The 15,635-nt window shown below is 41.3% G+C and overlaps 1 protein-coding gene across 14 annotated transcripts in view; it reads left to right on the top strand.

Moving 5' to 3' along the window:
- Positions 1–15,635, top strand: part of LOC115136133 (disks large homolog 2) — a 315,445-nt gene that overhangs the window by 204,583 nt on the left and 95,227 nt on the right. Inside the window, exon 1 of one of the 14 annotated variants that reach the window (XM_065023862.1) lies at positions 13,080–13,432. The exons of the other annotated variants lie outside the window; for them this stretch is intronic. Within the exon in view, the coding sequence (XP_064879934.1) occupies positions 13,136–13,432 (297 nt within the window). The 5' untranslated portion in view covers positions 13,080–13,135. Of the gene's footprint in view, positions 1–13,079; positions 13,433–15,635 lie in introns of those variants that run through there. 14 annotated transcript variants of the gene reach the window in all.

Raw genomic sequence — 15,635 nt, 5'->3', positions numbered from 1 at the left:
GATTCCTTTGGGGAGTGACAGCGATGAGCCTAGATCGGAGGTCGGGGGTAAAATACAAATATATATATATTTTTTGTTGTTGTTTGAGGCGAATAATGTTGGGAATGCATTATGCTGGGACATTGTGTTTGCTATGTGTATTATGTTTATGACTGGATATTTCAAATATTGCACATACAGCACATACTAGAAGCAGTGGATCTTTTAGCAAAAAAGCTTATAACACTTTATTTGGATAGTCCTTCTGTAGATGCTCTATAGACTATTAGTAACATTTAAACTAACTAGCTACTAAACCTTATCCTAGCGTTAACCTAACCCAAACCCTTACCCTAACCTTTATTCTAAACCAAACCCTAACCCTAACCAAATCTTAGCAAGCAGTTACTTATCAACAGTTTGTTACTAGTACGACCATCTGTAGATGAAAAATCCAAACTATCCAAATGAAGTGTGAACCAAAAAGATGTTCTACTTCATTTGTTAACCTGTTGAGTGTAGGGGGCAGTATTTTGATGTTTGGATGAAAAACGTACCCAAATGAAACTGCCTATTTCTCAGGCCCAGAATCTAGAATATGCATATAATTGTCAGATTAGGATAGAAAACACTCTAAAGTTTCCAAAACTGTCAAAATATTGTCTGTGAGTATAACAGAACTGATATTGCAGGCAAAAACCTGAGGAAAATCCAACAAGGAAGTGCCTAAGAGAAACAAATCTCCCTGTTCCATTGCATGCCTTCCCTCCATTTAAAGGGATATCAACCAGATTCCTTTCCCTATGGCTTCCACATGGTGTGAACAGACATAGTTTCAGCCTTTTATTCTGAAAAATGAGCGAGAACGATCACATCGCGTCAGTGGATGGCTGGGTGCCAGCAGAGTTTTGCATGCGCAACAGCTTGGAGCAGACATTTTCTCTCTCTCTCTCTCCAATTGAAAAAGCTATGGTCCAGTTGAAATATTATTTATTATTTATTATAAAAACAACCTGAGGATTGATTATAGAAAACGTTGGACATGTTTCTACGAACTTTACGGATACTAATTGGAATTTTCGTCTGCCCCGTCGTGACCTCTCGAGCCTGTGGATTTCTGAACATAACACGCCAACCAAATGGAGGTTTTTGGATATAAAAATAATCTTTATCGAACAAAAGGAACATTTCTTGTGTAACTGGGAGTCTCGTGAGTGCAAACATCCAAAGATCATCAAAGGTAAGCAATTCATTTTATTGCTTTTCTGACTTTGGTGACCAATCTACTTTGCTGCTAGCTGTTTGTAATGTTTAGTCTGCTGAGAAAGATGTCCTAACATAAACGCTTGGATAGCTTTTGCTGAAAAGCTTTTTTGAAATCTGACACACCAGGTGGATTAACAACAAGCTAAACTGTGTTTTGCTATATTACACTTGTGATTTCATGAAAATTAAATATTTTTAGTAATTTAATTTGAATTTGGCGCTCTGCAATTCAGCGGATGTTGACGAAAATGATCCCGCTAACGGGATGGGTGCGCCAAGAAGTTAATGCATGTGTGTGGTTATATACAGTGCATTCAGAAAGTATTCACACCCCTTGACTTTTTCCACATTTTGTTACATTACAGCCTTATTCTAAAATGAATTCAATCGTTTTCCCCCTCATCAATCTACATACAATACCTAATAATGACAAAGAAAAAACAGGTTTGTATACATTTTTGCCAAGTTATTAAAAATAAAAAGCTGAAATATCACATTTACATAAGTATTCAGACCTTTTACTCAGTACTTTGTTGAAGCACCTTTGGCAGTGATTACAGACTCAAGTTTTCTTGGGTATGACGCTACAAGCTTGGCAGACCTGTATTTGGGGAATTTCTCCAATCTTCTCTGTAGGATCCTCTCAAGCTCTGTTAGGTTGGATGGGGAGCGTTACTGTGTCGTTGCTATTTTCAGGGCTCTGGCTGGGCCACTCAAGGACATTCAGAGACTTGTCCCGAAGCCACTCTTGTGTTGTCTTGGCTGTGTGCTTACGGTCGTTGTCCTGTTGGAAGGTGAACCTTTGCCCCAGTCTCAGGTTCTGAGTGCTGTGGACCAGGTTTTCATCAAGGATTTTTCTGTACTCTGCTCCATTCATCGTTCCCTTGATCCTGACTAGTCTCCCAGTCCCTGCCGCTGAAAAACATCCCCCATGCATGATGCTGCCACCACCATTCTTCACTGTAGTGATGGTGGCAGGTTTCCTCCAGACGTGTTGCTTGGCATTTTGTTCTATCTTGGTTTCGTCAGACCAGAGAATCTTGTTTGTCATGGTCTGAGAGTCTTTAGGTGCCTTCTGGCAAACTCCAAGGGGGCTGTCATGTGCCTTTTACTGAGGAGTGGCTTCCATCTGGCCACTACCATAAAGGCTTGATTGGTGGAGTGCCGCAGAGATGGTTGTCCTTCTGGAAGATTCTCCCATCTCCACAGAAGAACTCTGGAACTCCTTCAGAGTGACCATCGGGTTCTTGGTCTCCTCCCTGACCAAGGCCCTTCTTCCCCGATTGCTCAGTTTGGTCAGGCAGAAAGCTCTAGGAAGAGTGGTTCCAAACTTCATCCATGTAAGAATGATGGATGCCCCCGTGTTCTTGGGGACCTTCAATGTTGCAGACATTTTTTGGTGTCCTTCCCTTGATCTGTGCCTCGACACATGCTCTGTTAACTGTGGGACCTTATATAGACAGATGTGTGCCTTTCCACATCATGTCACATCAATTTAATTTACAACAGGTGGACTCCAATCAAGTTGTAGAAACATTTCAAGGATGATCAATGGAAACAGGATGTACCTGAGCTCAATTTTGAGCCTCAATATTTAATAAATAAATAAAAATAAACGTATTTACATATATATATTTGCAATAATTTCTAAAAACCTGTTTTCACTTTGTCATTATGGAGTATTGTGTGTAGATTGAGGAGGAGCAATATTGAATTTAATCCATTTCAGAATAAGGCTGTAACATAACAAAATGTGGAAAATGTACAATTCTACTGAATAAGAGTCTGAATAAGGGTCTGAATACTTTTCGAATGCACTGTATGTGTGTAGCTAGTTTTTTTTGTCACATGCCTACATTGCCCATGTTAGGACAGCCTTAGTCTCAGCACAACTTCCTAATATGGACACCCTACATGTTGTTGCGAGTGTTGCTCCTGGTACAACACATTGGTCTGGGGGCTTGATAACTGGTTTCAGCCAGAGTCTGTTGCTTTTTCCAGGCAACCTACCACTCCCCAGACTCAACAATGCAAAGCTAATCTGGAGCCAGGTAAATAAACCCAAATCTAAAATGTAGGTAGATTTGTAATTTATAATTTGGGTGATATATTGCTAATATGCTATGACTATACTGTATCTTTGCATCAGGAATATATGCACCGAGCTGATAATCTACATTAGATCTTTAAAAAAAAGTTGAACCAAAATGACAAAACAATAACACCATGGGGTCCGACCCGGCATCCTGCTCTGAATCTCCCGCTGGTAAATCTCTAATCAGCCACCGCCGCATCTCCATAGAATACTTTAGAATAGCTCAGCTCCTCACCTTTGCCATTTGCCATTAAATCATCAGCTTTTCATTTGGCATGCAGCTCTTTAGGTATACCCTTTACAATAGAAGTCCGTCTGCTTCATCATAATGGAATTACTTAGACCCAGGTCAGAAGGTCAGATCCAACGTCTCTCTAATTCCGAATTCACTGCCCCTCCATTTCTGCAGGGCCAAGGTCAGGTCACATCATCAGAGGGCTTCTGATGTCCCCCTGACAGGTCTTTAAAATCTAAACCAGAGAGCTGGAATGGCTCCTCTTGCTGCACTAAATTGGTTAAGTGGTGCTCTGTGCGTGTGTGTGTGTGTGTGTGTGTGTGTGTGTGCGTGCATAGGAACGTGTGTGTGTTTGGATGTGTAAGGTTCAAAGACTGGTATCCTGTTAGGGAAAGTGTGTGTATGTGAATGCATGCGTGGAATCAATAGCTTGTCAGCTGTGAGTGAACTAGTAGTAGCTGCCATTGTGATGTCACCAGCTTGGAGACCTAGGTGTTCTGTCACCACAGACCCAAGAAACGCAGAAGTATTCACAGTACCTCTTTAGTTGTGTTGTATTGGTGTGCAGAGGGTTGCGAGTTCGTGCTCAGGTTGGGAGGAAATTTCCAATCTGTTTACACAAATCACATGTACACTATGGTCAAGCTATTCAGATATCTCAGTAAGATGTAATGCTGTGGTTCAGTCTTTCTGCCATCCCCAGCAGTCAAGTGTAGTCCCTATGGTCTATACATTTCCATATGTCTTTCACTCAGCTCTATAGGAAATGTCATGTACTTTATGATCTCATATTGTCATAGTCTCATATAGAGAGTTTGACTATTCATTTCACAGCACTTTACGATGGATCTAAACTGGGGTAAACATTACACAGGAGGTTGGTGGCACCTTAATTGGGGAGGACGGGCTTGTGGTAATGGTTGGAGCAGAATTAGTGGAATGGTATCAAAAACTTCAAACAAACGGGTCCATTTGCTCCGTTCCAGCCATTATTATGAGCCGTGCTCTGGGATCACTTGTCTACAAAACATAAAAACTGAGCTACCAGTGCCACCATGTGGACATATAATGAAGTACACGTGAATCTCCCCCTCAACGCTCCCCTTAAAAAACGGCGGCACTTGGTCTGTCAAGACATGCTTGATCTGCCAGACTGCTATTTTCTCTGATATTATACTACCATAGGCTCTGTATCGGTTTCTTTCTGTGCATCTATTGTGAACATTATTTACATAACATTATCTCTTTGACGATAATGCAGAACATAATCAAGACGTTTAGTTGTTTAGATATAGTCACCATGTCTTTCTCTTAGTATGCTCCCTTTGTGCCAGAGGCTTGAGCACAAGGCTCTGCTTCCTTGTGACTGCGGTTCGAGTGGCCGCAGTAATTGACCTATCAGGTTTTAACCTGGGTGACTGTTGAGGTGGTCAAATGGTTTGTGAGAGGAGTGGCATTGAAGAAGATGGAACTAGTGCTCTGCCCCTAATTGTCTTTTACTTCATGGTATAAGGAAACACTTACTATAATACCCAAGGGGGGAAATGAGTTGGTAGATATTCAACAGGAGGACACTGTCCAAGACGAATGGGCACAGTACCAGTCAAAAGTTGACATACATACTCATTCAAGGGTTTTCCTGTATTTTTACTATTTTCTGCATTGGTGACATCAAAACTATGAAATAACACATATGGAATCATGTAGTAACCAAAAACGTGTTACAAAAATAGCCACTATTTGCCTTGATGACAGCTTTGCACACTCTTGGCCTTCTCTGTACCAGCTTCATGAAGAATACTTTTCCAACAGTCTTGAAGGAGTTCCCACCTAAGCTGAGCACTTGTTGACTGCTTTTCCTTCACTCTGCGGTCCAACTCATCCGAAACCATCTCAATTGGGTTGAGGTCAGGTGATTGTGGAGGCCAGGTCATCTGATGTAGCACTCCATCACTCTTCTTCTTGGTCAAATAGCCCTTACACAGCCTGTTGTTGTGTTGGGTCATTGTCCTGTTGAAAAATACTTAAGCGCAAACCAGATGGGATGGCGCATCGCTGCAGAATGCTGTGGTAGCCATGCTGGTTAACCTCTCTGGGATATGTGGGACGGTAGCATCCCACCTCGCCAACAGCCAGTGAAAGTGCAGGACGCCAAATTCAAAACAACAAAAACCTCATAATTAAAATTCCTCAAGCATACAAGTATTTTACACCATTTTAAAGATAAAGTTCTCATTAATCGAGCCACAGTGTCTGATTAAAAAAATAGTTTACAGTAAAATGAATCACTAACCTTTGATGATCTTCATCAGATGACACTCATAGGACTTCATGTTACACAATACATGTACTGTATGTTTTGTTCGATAAAGTGCATATTTATATAAAAAAAATCTCATATTACATTGGCGCGTTACGTTCAGTAGTTCTAAACATGCGGTGATTGTGCAGAGAGCCACATCTATTTACAGAAATACTCATTATAAATATTGCTGAAAGTACAACTGTTATACATGAAATTAGAGATATACTTCTCCTTAATGCAACTGCTGTGTCAGATTTCAAAAAAACTTTACGGAAAAAGCAAACCATGCAATAATATGAGTACAGCCTTTAGACAACAAAGCAGCCAAAAAGATATCCGCCATATTGGGTAGTCAACATTAGTCATAAATAGCATTATAAATATTCACTTACTTTTGATGATCTTCATCAGAATGCACTCGCAGGAATCGCAGTTCCACAATAAATGTTTGTTTTGTTCGATAATGTCCATCATTTATGTCCAAATAGCTTCTTTTGTTTGGTAAACAAATCCAAAAGCGCGTTCAGGTCCCACCGAACATCGGACGAAAAGTTCAAAAAGTTCCGTTACAGCCCGTAGAAACTTGTCAAACTAAGTATAGAATCAATCTTTAGGATGTTTTTATCATAAGTCTTCAATAATGTTCCAACTGGAGAATTCCTATGTCTGTAGAAAAGCAATGGAACGAGAGCTAACTCTCTCGTGACCGCGCCTCAGAGACTGTGGCAATCTGCCAGACCTCTGACTCATTCCTCTCTCATTCGGTCCCACTTAATAGTAGAATCCTCAAAGTTCTAAAGACTGTTGACATCTAGTTGAAGCCTTAGGAAGTGCAACATAACCAATATCCCACTGTATCTACCATAGGGGCTGAGTTAAAAAAAAAACTACAAGCCTCAAATTTCCCACTTCCTGGTTGGATTTTTCTCAGGTTTTCGCCTGCCATATGAGTTCTGTTATACTCACAGACATCATTCAAACCGTTTTAGAAACTTCAGAGTGCTATCCAATACTACTAATAATATGCATATATTAGCATCTGGGACAGAGTAGCAGGCAGTTTACTCTGGGCACCTTATTCATCCAAGCTACTCAATACTGCCCCCCTGTCACCAAGAAGTTAAGTGTATCTTGAATTCTAAATAAATCAGAGACAGTGTAACCAGCAAAAGCACCGCTACACCATCACACCTCCTCCTCCATGCTTCACGATGGGAACCACACATGCAGGGATCATCCGTTCACCTACTCTGCGTCTCAAAAAGACACAGCGGTTGGAACCAAAAATCTAAATTTTGGACTCATCAGACCAAACAACAGATTTCTTAGCCCAATCAAGTCTCTTCTTCTTATTGGTGTCCTTAAATCGTGTTTTCTTTGCAGCAATTTGACCATGAAGGCCTGATTCACCCACATCCTTTAAGAGGGATCTGACAGGTGAAAGCTGTGTGGAAGACCTTTATGGATTTTTCTTGTTTTGTTATTTCCTTATTTAATCTTTATTCTAAATGGAATTCCGTTAATAATGTTAACTCCTATTCGGTACTCACTGCTGTGCAAGTCAAATGCTCTTGCATCTGCAATTGATTCAATACATGATCAATGAGTCAACAAGTTAATTTTGTGGGCAGTCTTGTGACAACACTCAAATTCTGGCTTTATTAGTTTGATGTTTCGTTTTTTTGTAATTTGAGTCTTTGACAAATAACGTTAGGGCTTCAAAACAATCATGCCGATCTCATAGACTGTCAATCATTGCATCCATAGCTCTATCTAGGAATAAATAGTTACATTTCCCCAGCCCTGTCCTTCATCCTTCTGAAACAAAGTGGTAGAGTCAGGCTGTTGAAATTAGAGATTGTGCCGTTAATGAAACAGAGAAAGGTCTGACAGACATACGTTTTGAAGCACTTTAGAAGTCTAGACAGGAACCTCAATATGCAGTAGCTTTGTCAATTGCCCCGGGATGAAGTTTCCCCTAGATCCAGATCTAGGAGCTTCCCTTCCCACAATTCTAACCTTAACCATTAGTGGTTAGTCGCTCGTCACAGAACTAGTTAGCTTGCCAACAGTGACTCAGTGGAGCAATCTTCCCACAAGGCCTGCAGGGGGCATTGGTGAGCTATGGCCCGGTTATGAGACTCGCAGAATTTCTGTCAATCCCACAGGTAATTCCCCCAGCACTGATGCTGTCAGACACAGTCAATATCCATTTACACTCCTGTCAGCCTCAGAGTGGGAGGCCTTTCACAATGTAATTAAGCCCCCACAAACATTGAGCTGGCAGAGACTGACACCAATGTCTGCAGGAATTATGTAACTCTCCATCTCAAATGGTTAACAGCAACCAAAGAAGATTCTCAGCTATGGAAGCTGACCTTTTCACCCTTGCCATTGCCCTGAGACAAGTTTTCTTCACTTTTCCAAGACTTTCGGGGATAAGAAAAAAGTATTATATGATATCAATTTCATAACAGAGTTAAAAGTTAAACATTAGGAAAATGTCAGCACTTTTCTTCTGGAGCACTTTCTCTTCCTTCCCTTCAAGCCTGGAGTCAGAATCATAATGGCTGTATTTTGGATAAGATCCATTATGTGTTCATTCAGTTTTATTTCCACATCTATAGAACAATAGATTATATAAGAACATTGGCATCAATACACATTCCATACAAAGAAAAACATATACAAACGTGTACTTAGCACACAGAATCCTATAGGTAACAACATGTGACGTAATGATGACTATCTATCAGCTTGATGCTACAGTACAGCACACTGAAGCTGTCCCAATTATTTCTACTTCCTACCCAAAAGTGTGCACTTGTTAACTTCCCTTTACTGATTTGAAAGGAAACTGGTATAAGATATGGTGAAAACTCCCACCAGCCTATGCCTCCACCACTCCAATGCTTTTAGATTTGTGGGAAGTAGGGAAGGAGAAAGGAGAGATTATTGGGACACTCTTGATATCTGATGGTGGAGCTGCCATAGATGCAGAGTGCAAAGGATTAATAGTGTAAATAGAGCAGATTAATGTTCGTCTACAAAAATCTGTGTGTATGTGTATGTGTATGTGTGTGAGTGTTTGTCACATGCACCGACTACAACAGGTGTAGACTTGCTTACTTACGAGACTTTTCCCAAAAATGCACTGTTAAAAAGCAAGAACATTTCCACACAAAAAAATATAAGGAAATAGTAATGCAATAAAATAATAATAACGAGGCTATATAAAAGGAATACCGGTACTGAGTCAATGGGCAGGGGTACAAGGTATTGGGGGTAATATGTACATGGAGGTAGGGGTAAAAGTGACTAGGCAATCAGGATATATAATAAACAGACTAGCAGCAGCATGTGTGGAGAGTGTGAAAGGGTTTCTGTGTGTGTGTTTGTGTGTGTGTGTGTGTGCGTGCATGTTGAGTACATGTGTAATGTATTGCATATTGCTTGTAGTGGGAAGGCACTATACATGCATTCATTATGGTGGTCCACAAAAGGGTTATACCATCAAGGGTACTCTGTAGTTTATGTCATTGAGAAAACCTAATCTTGGCCACATTGATCGCCATAAAATCATATTCTGAGCCCAACTTTCAATGGCATTGTTATACTGATATCCATAATATCCTGTTAATATAGAAACAGAATATCTGATACCTCTCAATGACACCAGGGTTCAGAGTATCCCATGTCATGAACAAGTATTTCTGTCCTGTGTGGTTATCTAGTCTTCTGTTGGCCCCCGAGTAGACATTTTCCTTGAGGACAGATCTATGATCAGTTTTCCTCCTTGATTAATAGCTTTACCATGGGTGGGGGGCAGGGGAGAACTGACCCAAGATCAGTGTCTAGGTGCATCCTAATCCATTATAGTGCTTATCTCTCAAATTTGGAGTACGGTGAAGTTGCCCGTAGACACTGATCTTGGGTGAATTTTACATTTCCCCCAACTTATACTTATGGTTAGGATTGGGGGAGGAGATGCTGATCCTAGATCTATACCTAGGGGAAACTTCACCCTCCCCTCAAAGGCTACTTGCATGAAGCTAGTCACCAATGACACTGGGTCCGATTAAGGTGGTTATTGTGCGTGGTACCAAGGCAATCAAATCCCCCTGCCTCTTCAACTCTCGTTGGGATCACACACATTTTTATATTGCCCACTGTTGCCATGGATACGCCTCACACAGCTGATTCCTGGAGTGTTGTGCTTTGTCACCCTGCCATCCCTGGTGAGGTATTCTCCATCAGACGCTGCTGTCACTTGCCTCAGAGAAAATGGCCCAGTACACACAAACACACACACAAACGTAAACACACACACACACCAAGTAGCTATGGTTCAGACCCTGTGGAGTATCCATTTCCCATAAAGTGTCGCCCATTATTATCACACAGAGCCAAAGAAAATAGTTATTTCTCACTTTTTTACAAGTCTGCCTCTTGTCTTTGAAATAATAGGATATTTATTGTAGCTTTCTTGGTGGACTGTGTGAATGAGATGTCACAAGTACCTTAAACACTCTTGGAGACCAGAGATGTTTGCTCACTTCAGGTCCAGTAACTAATAATGCTCAAGGAATTTGTGATATCTCATTCTCACAGTCTCTTCCGTAGGAAAACGTTGTCCATGCAATATTTATCCTTTAGACTTGTGATTTAACATATCCATTGTAACTTTTGGGATCCCTGCCCTAAAAAAATAAAAACATATCAAATTTGCAGTTTCACATTAAATAACAAATGTCATTTTTGCATTAAATAGCTGATCTCACATGTTGATTTTAAATTCCACACGTGAAACCATATTTTCATATTCATTAAATGTGGAGTTCACACAACCTTTTCACATGTGATGAGAATAACATGTTTTCACCTCATGGGAATTGCAGTTTCACATGTGAAATATGCTGTTTCACATGTTAAAAACTTTCAAATGTGAAAATCAGATATGCAGTTTCACATGTGAAAAATATTCACTTGAAAATCTCACATTCACATGTGGAATTGTAAGTTCACATGTAAAAATCATCATGTGAAAATCATATTTGCAGGTTCACATGTAAGAAACAGATATGCATATATTGGTCACAGATACCTTAAAACAAAGGTAGATTAGAAAACCAGTCAGTATCTGGTGTGACCATCATTTGCCTCATGCAGCGCGACACATCTCCTTCTCATAGGATGTACTACTAAATTCTCTAAAACGACATTGGACGTTGCTTATGGTAGAGACATTCCTGCAGTCAGCATGCCAATTGCACGCTCCCTCAAAACATCTGTGGCATCTGTGTTGTGTGACAGAACTGCACATTTTAGAGTGGCCTTTTTATTGTCCCCAGCACAAGGTGCAGCAGTGTAATGATCATACTGTTTAATCAGCTTCTTGATATGCCACACCTGTCAGGTGGATGGATTATCTTGGAAAAGGAGAATTGCTCACTAACAGGGATGTAAATTAATTTGTGCACAAAATGTGAGAGAAATATGTTTTTTGTGCACATGGAACATTTCTGGGATGTTTATTTCAGCTCATGAAACGTGGGACAAACACTATACATGTTGCATTTATATTTTTGATCAGTGTACAATAATTGCACAACACATTTCATTGTAACACAAATTGAATTGTAATATGAATAAAAATAATACATTCTACCCCGTATTTGCTTTCACAAACACCTGAAAAGCTAGCCTGGTGTGCCTTTTAGTTCCTAAATACATTTAAAATAGGTTATCAACTCATTTCACATGCCATGGAACATGTTACCATTGCAAACAGAATGTGTTCATCTTGTATTAAATTTCTGGTAGGGGTTCTCTATTTTCATTATTAGCAATTTTTTAGAGACTTGTTATCAACAGTTGGGCAGTAGTATATGTCAGTGTGGAATCTGATTGAAAAGCAGCTGGATAGTTTATCCTGAGCGGTTTAGCATCAATTACTCCATCTAAAGCCCTTTGCTTGTAATTAAATGTGACACTAGAATTTAAAAATAGACTATTCATGGAATTAGGAAGCGCCAGTGACCTTACACTTTCCATTGCACGATTCATTTGACCATCTAATTCATGTGTTATTCTATCAACCGCGGACTGTGTATTGTGGTTGGTCATTTATTGATAGGCTACATGCCGTGTGCTTACATGCGTTTCAGTGTCCACAATGAATTGTCATTGTCCAACTGACAAGAACATATTTATTCTATTCTGATTGTATGCATGAGATAGCATTTTTATTTATCTCAATGTAGGACTATAGCTTCCAAACATCATTGCTATACACTGTGCAGTGTGCCTGGTTCCTGCGTCACTCCTCTGTGTTAATTAATGTCCCTGGTCTTTTGAATGGGCTTGACGATTATATCATTCAGTTCATGAATATGCGGTCAAATAATACAAATGATATTCGTGTTTGTAGATTAATTTACTTCTGCCAATGCCTTTCATTAAGATTTGCGCTGAAGACCACTGCGCTACGTTTTTGCCCATTGAAGACCATTCAAAAAGCCTTCCAAAACGACTAGGCTACTTTCCGTGTCACTTGCATAGTGTATAAATAACAGATACAAATGTCCAAAAGATTTGATTCAGATCATGTGTTTTTTAGTACAGCGGTTTAGAGGTGGGAATGTTGTAAAACCAAGGTAGAAACTCAAGTGTCAGGAAAGAAGGCAGCATGTTTCATTGAATACAGAGAGGCTGGCTCCACCTGAACCGATTTGTAGTGCAGGCTCTGCTCTTAAATTCCTACCTGTTCGGAGCATGGATTGCTTCTGTCTGGATTCATGGATGCAATCAAGTTGTGCTGCAGGTTGAGTCATCTACTGACAAAGAGTTACCAGCCAGTACACGGCCAGCAACGCAGAAGAGCCAGTACCTTCTCTCTTTGCTCATCTCTGCTTCTCTCGCGCTCTCTCTCTAATTGAGCTTTTCTCTCTCTCCCTCTGTTTCAGCTCTACTTCTCTCCCCCTCTCTCTCCCTAATTCAGCTTTTCTCTCTCTCTCTCCCTCTGTTTCATCTCTGCTTCTCTCTCTCAGTTGATGCTGCTGTTGCCACTCACTCTAACAGCAGCGTCTCACTCGCTCACTCACACACTCTCTCAGAGCCGTGACATACTGCCAACTAAACAGTGCCGTTCGTTAATTTAACATCAAAGAGGACTCAAGCATCACCTCTCATTTACAGAGCACGGAAGACGAGAAGCCTTAAGAGAGGTAGTGAGGGAGGGATTGCGCTGGGCAGGATGACTGCTGCCTACCTGAACAAACAGCAGAACTGCTGTGTGGAGATGGATAGAGGGGGATGTGGTGAGGTGCCGTGCTCTTGTGGATGGCAGCACCACCCGCCCCAGGGATACCACTATGGCTCAGTCCCCAGGGGTGCTACCCTTCCCCGGCAGAGGGGCCGTCTTATGGCTACCCACTCGGAAAGCTCCTGGAGGAGCCCTGGGCGCTCTGTGGTCCGCGCCAAAGGGAGCAGCTGTGACCTGTTGTCCGAATGCAGCTGTCCACAGAGTCAGAGCTGGCACGATCACTACCAGGTAACCAACCATGCACTATATATAGTCCAGATCAGAGGGGACCATTAGGATGTCAAGATTGAGAGGGGATTTTGCTATCTAGTAATATATGTGCATGGGTTAGGTTTATGTATGTGTGTGTGTGTATGCATGCGTGTGTTTCCCCCTGGCTCTGTATGAGAGGGAATGAGTGGCAGCCACAGCAAACCCACTCATGGGCTAGAGTCAAGGTGCTGAATTTGGATTAAACCTGACCTGTGTAAACTCCAGGGTTCTTGGATCAAGGCTGGGAGCAGTGTTGTTTTTAAATGTAACCTTTATTTAACTAGGTAAGTCAGTCAAGAACAAATTATTATTTACAATGAAGGCCTACACCGGCCAAACCCAGACGACACTGGGCCAATTGTGCACCGCCCTATGGGACTCCCAACCACAGCCGGTTGTGATACAGCCTGGACTTGAACCAGGGTGTCTGTAGTGACACCTCAAGCACTGAGATGCAGTGCCTTAGACTGCTGCGCCACTCAGGCGTCCAGTAGAGCTGGAGTTTGCAACTGTACAATATTGAGAAGTTATGCTAATATGCCCCAACAGGCAAAGCCTAAAATAGATTCTTAAATCCCGCTAACAAACGTTTCCACAGCAATTAAACATGGATGTATGCCTTGTGTTCTCATTCAGACTTGCATTGGTCATTACTCAGTTTCACTGTGTTGCTAAAATGGGTTGTTCTGTAAGATTTATCTCAGAGATTGACACAAACTGTGGGCACAATGCCAGTAGACATCTAAAAAGAAAGTGATTTGAGGATGTGCTGTTCAGAAGATGCACTCTTGCCTGATACAGTGGGGCAAAAAAGTATTTAGTCAGCCACCAATTGTGCAAGTTCTCCCACTTAAAAAGATGAGAGAGGCCAGTAATTTTCATCATAGGTACACTTCAACTATGACAGACAAAATTAGAATTTTTTTCTCTCCAGAAAATCACATTGTAGGATTTTTTATGAATTTATTTGCAAATTATGGTGTAAAATAAGTATTTGGTCACCTACAAACAAGCAAGATTTCTGGCTCTCACAGACCTGTAACTTCTTCATTAAGAGGCTCCTCTGTCCTCCACTCGTTACCTGTATTAATGGCATCTGTTTGAACTTGTTATCAGTATAAAAGACACCTGTCCACAACCTCAAACAGTCACACTCCAAACTCCACTATGGCCAAGACCAAAGAGCTGTCAAAGGACACCAGATACAAAATTGTAGACCTGCACCAGGCTGGGAAGACTGAATCTGCAATAGGTAAGCAGCTTGGTTTGAAGAAATCAACTGTGGGAGCAATTATAATGAAATGGAAGACATACAAGACCACTGATAATCTCCCTCGATCTGGGGCTCCACGCAAGGTCTCACCCCGTGGGGTCAAAATGATCACAAGAACGGTGAGCAAAAATCCCAGAACCACATGGGGGGACCTAGTGAATTACCTGCAGAGAGCTTGGACCAAAGTAACAAAGCCTACCATCAGTAACACACTACGCCGCCAGGGACTCAAATCCCCCTGCTTAAGCCAGTACATGTCCAGGCCCGTCTGAAGTTTGCTAGAGAGCATTTGGATGATCCAGAAGAAGATTGGGAGAATGTCATATGGTCAACTTTTTGGAAAAACTCAACTCGTCGTGTTTGGAGAACAAAGAATGCTGAGTTGCATCCAAAGAACACCATAACTACTGTGAAGCATGGGGGTGGAAACATCATGCTTTGGGGCTGTTTTTCTGCAAAAGGACCAGGACGACTGATCCGTGTAAAGGAAAGAATGAATGGGGCCATGTATCGTGAGATTTTGAGTGAAAACCTCCTTCCATCAGCAAGGGCATTGAAGATGAAACATGGCTTGGTCTTTCAGCATGACAATGATCCCAAACACACTGCCCAGGCAACGAAGGAAGCATTTCAAGGTCCTGGAGTGGCCTAGCCAGTCTCCAGATCTCAACCCCATAGAAAATCTTTGGAGGGAGTTGAAAGTCCGTGTTGCCCAGAAACAGCCCCAAAACATCACTGCTCTAGAGGAGATCTACATGGAGGAATGGGCCAAAATACCAGCAACAGTGTGTGAAAAACTTGTGAAGACTTGCAGAAAACATTTGACTTCTGTCATTGCCAACAAAGGGTATATAACAAAGTATTGAGATACACTTTTGTTATTGACCAAATACTTATTTTCCACCA

Source organism: Oncorhynchus nerka, linkage group LG10 (genome assembly GCF_034236695.1).
Source record: "Oncorhynchus nerka isolate Pitt River linkage group LG10, Oner_Uvic_2.0, whole genome shotgun sequence".
In the NCBI taxonomy this organism is placed as follows: domain Eukaryota; kingdom Metazoa; phylum Chordata; class Actinopteri; order Salmoniformes; family Salmonidae; genus Oncorhynchus; species Oncorhynchus nerka.
This window is presented reverse-complemented; position numbering and strand designations above follow the sequence as displayed.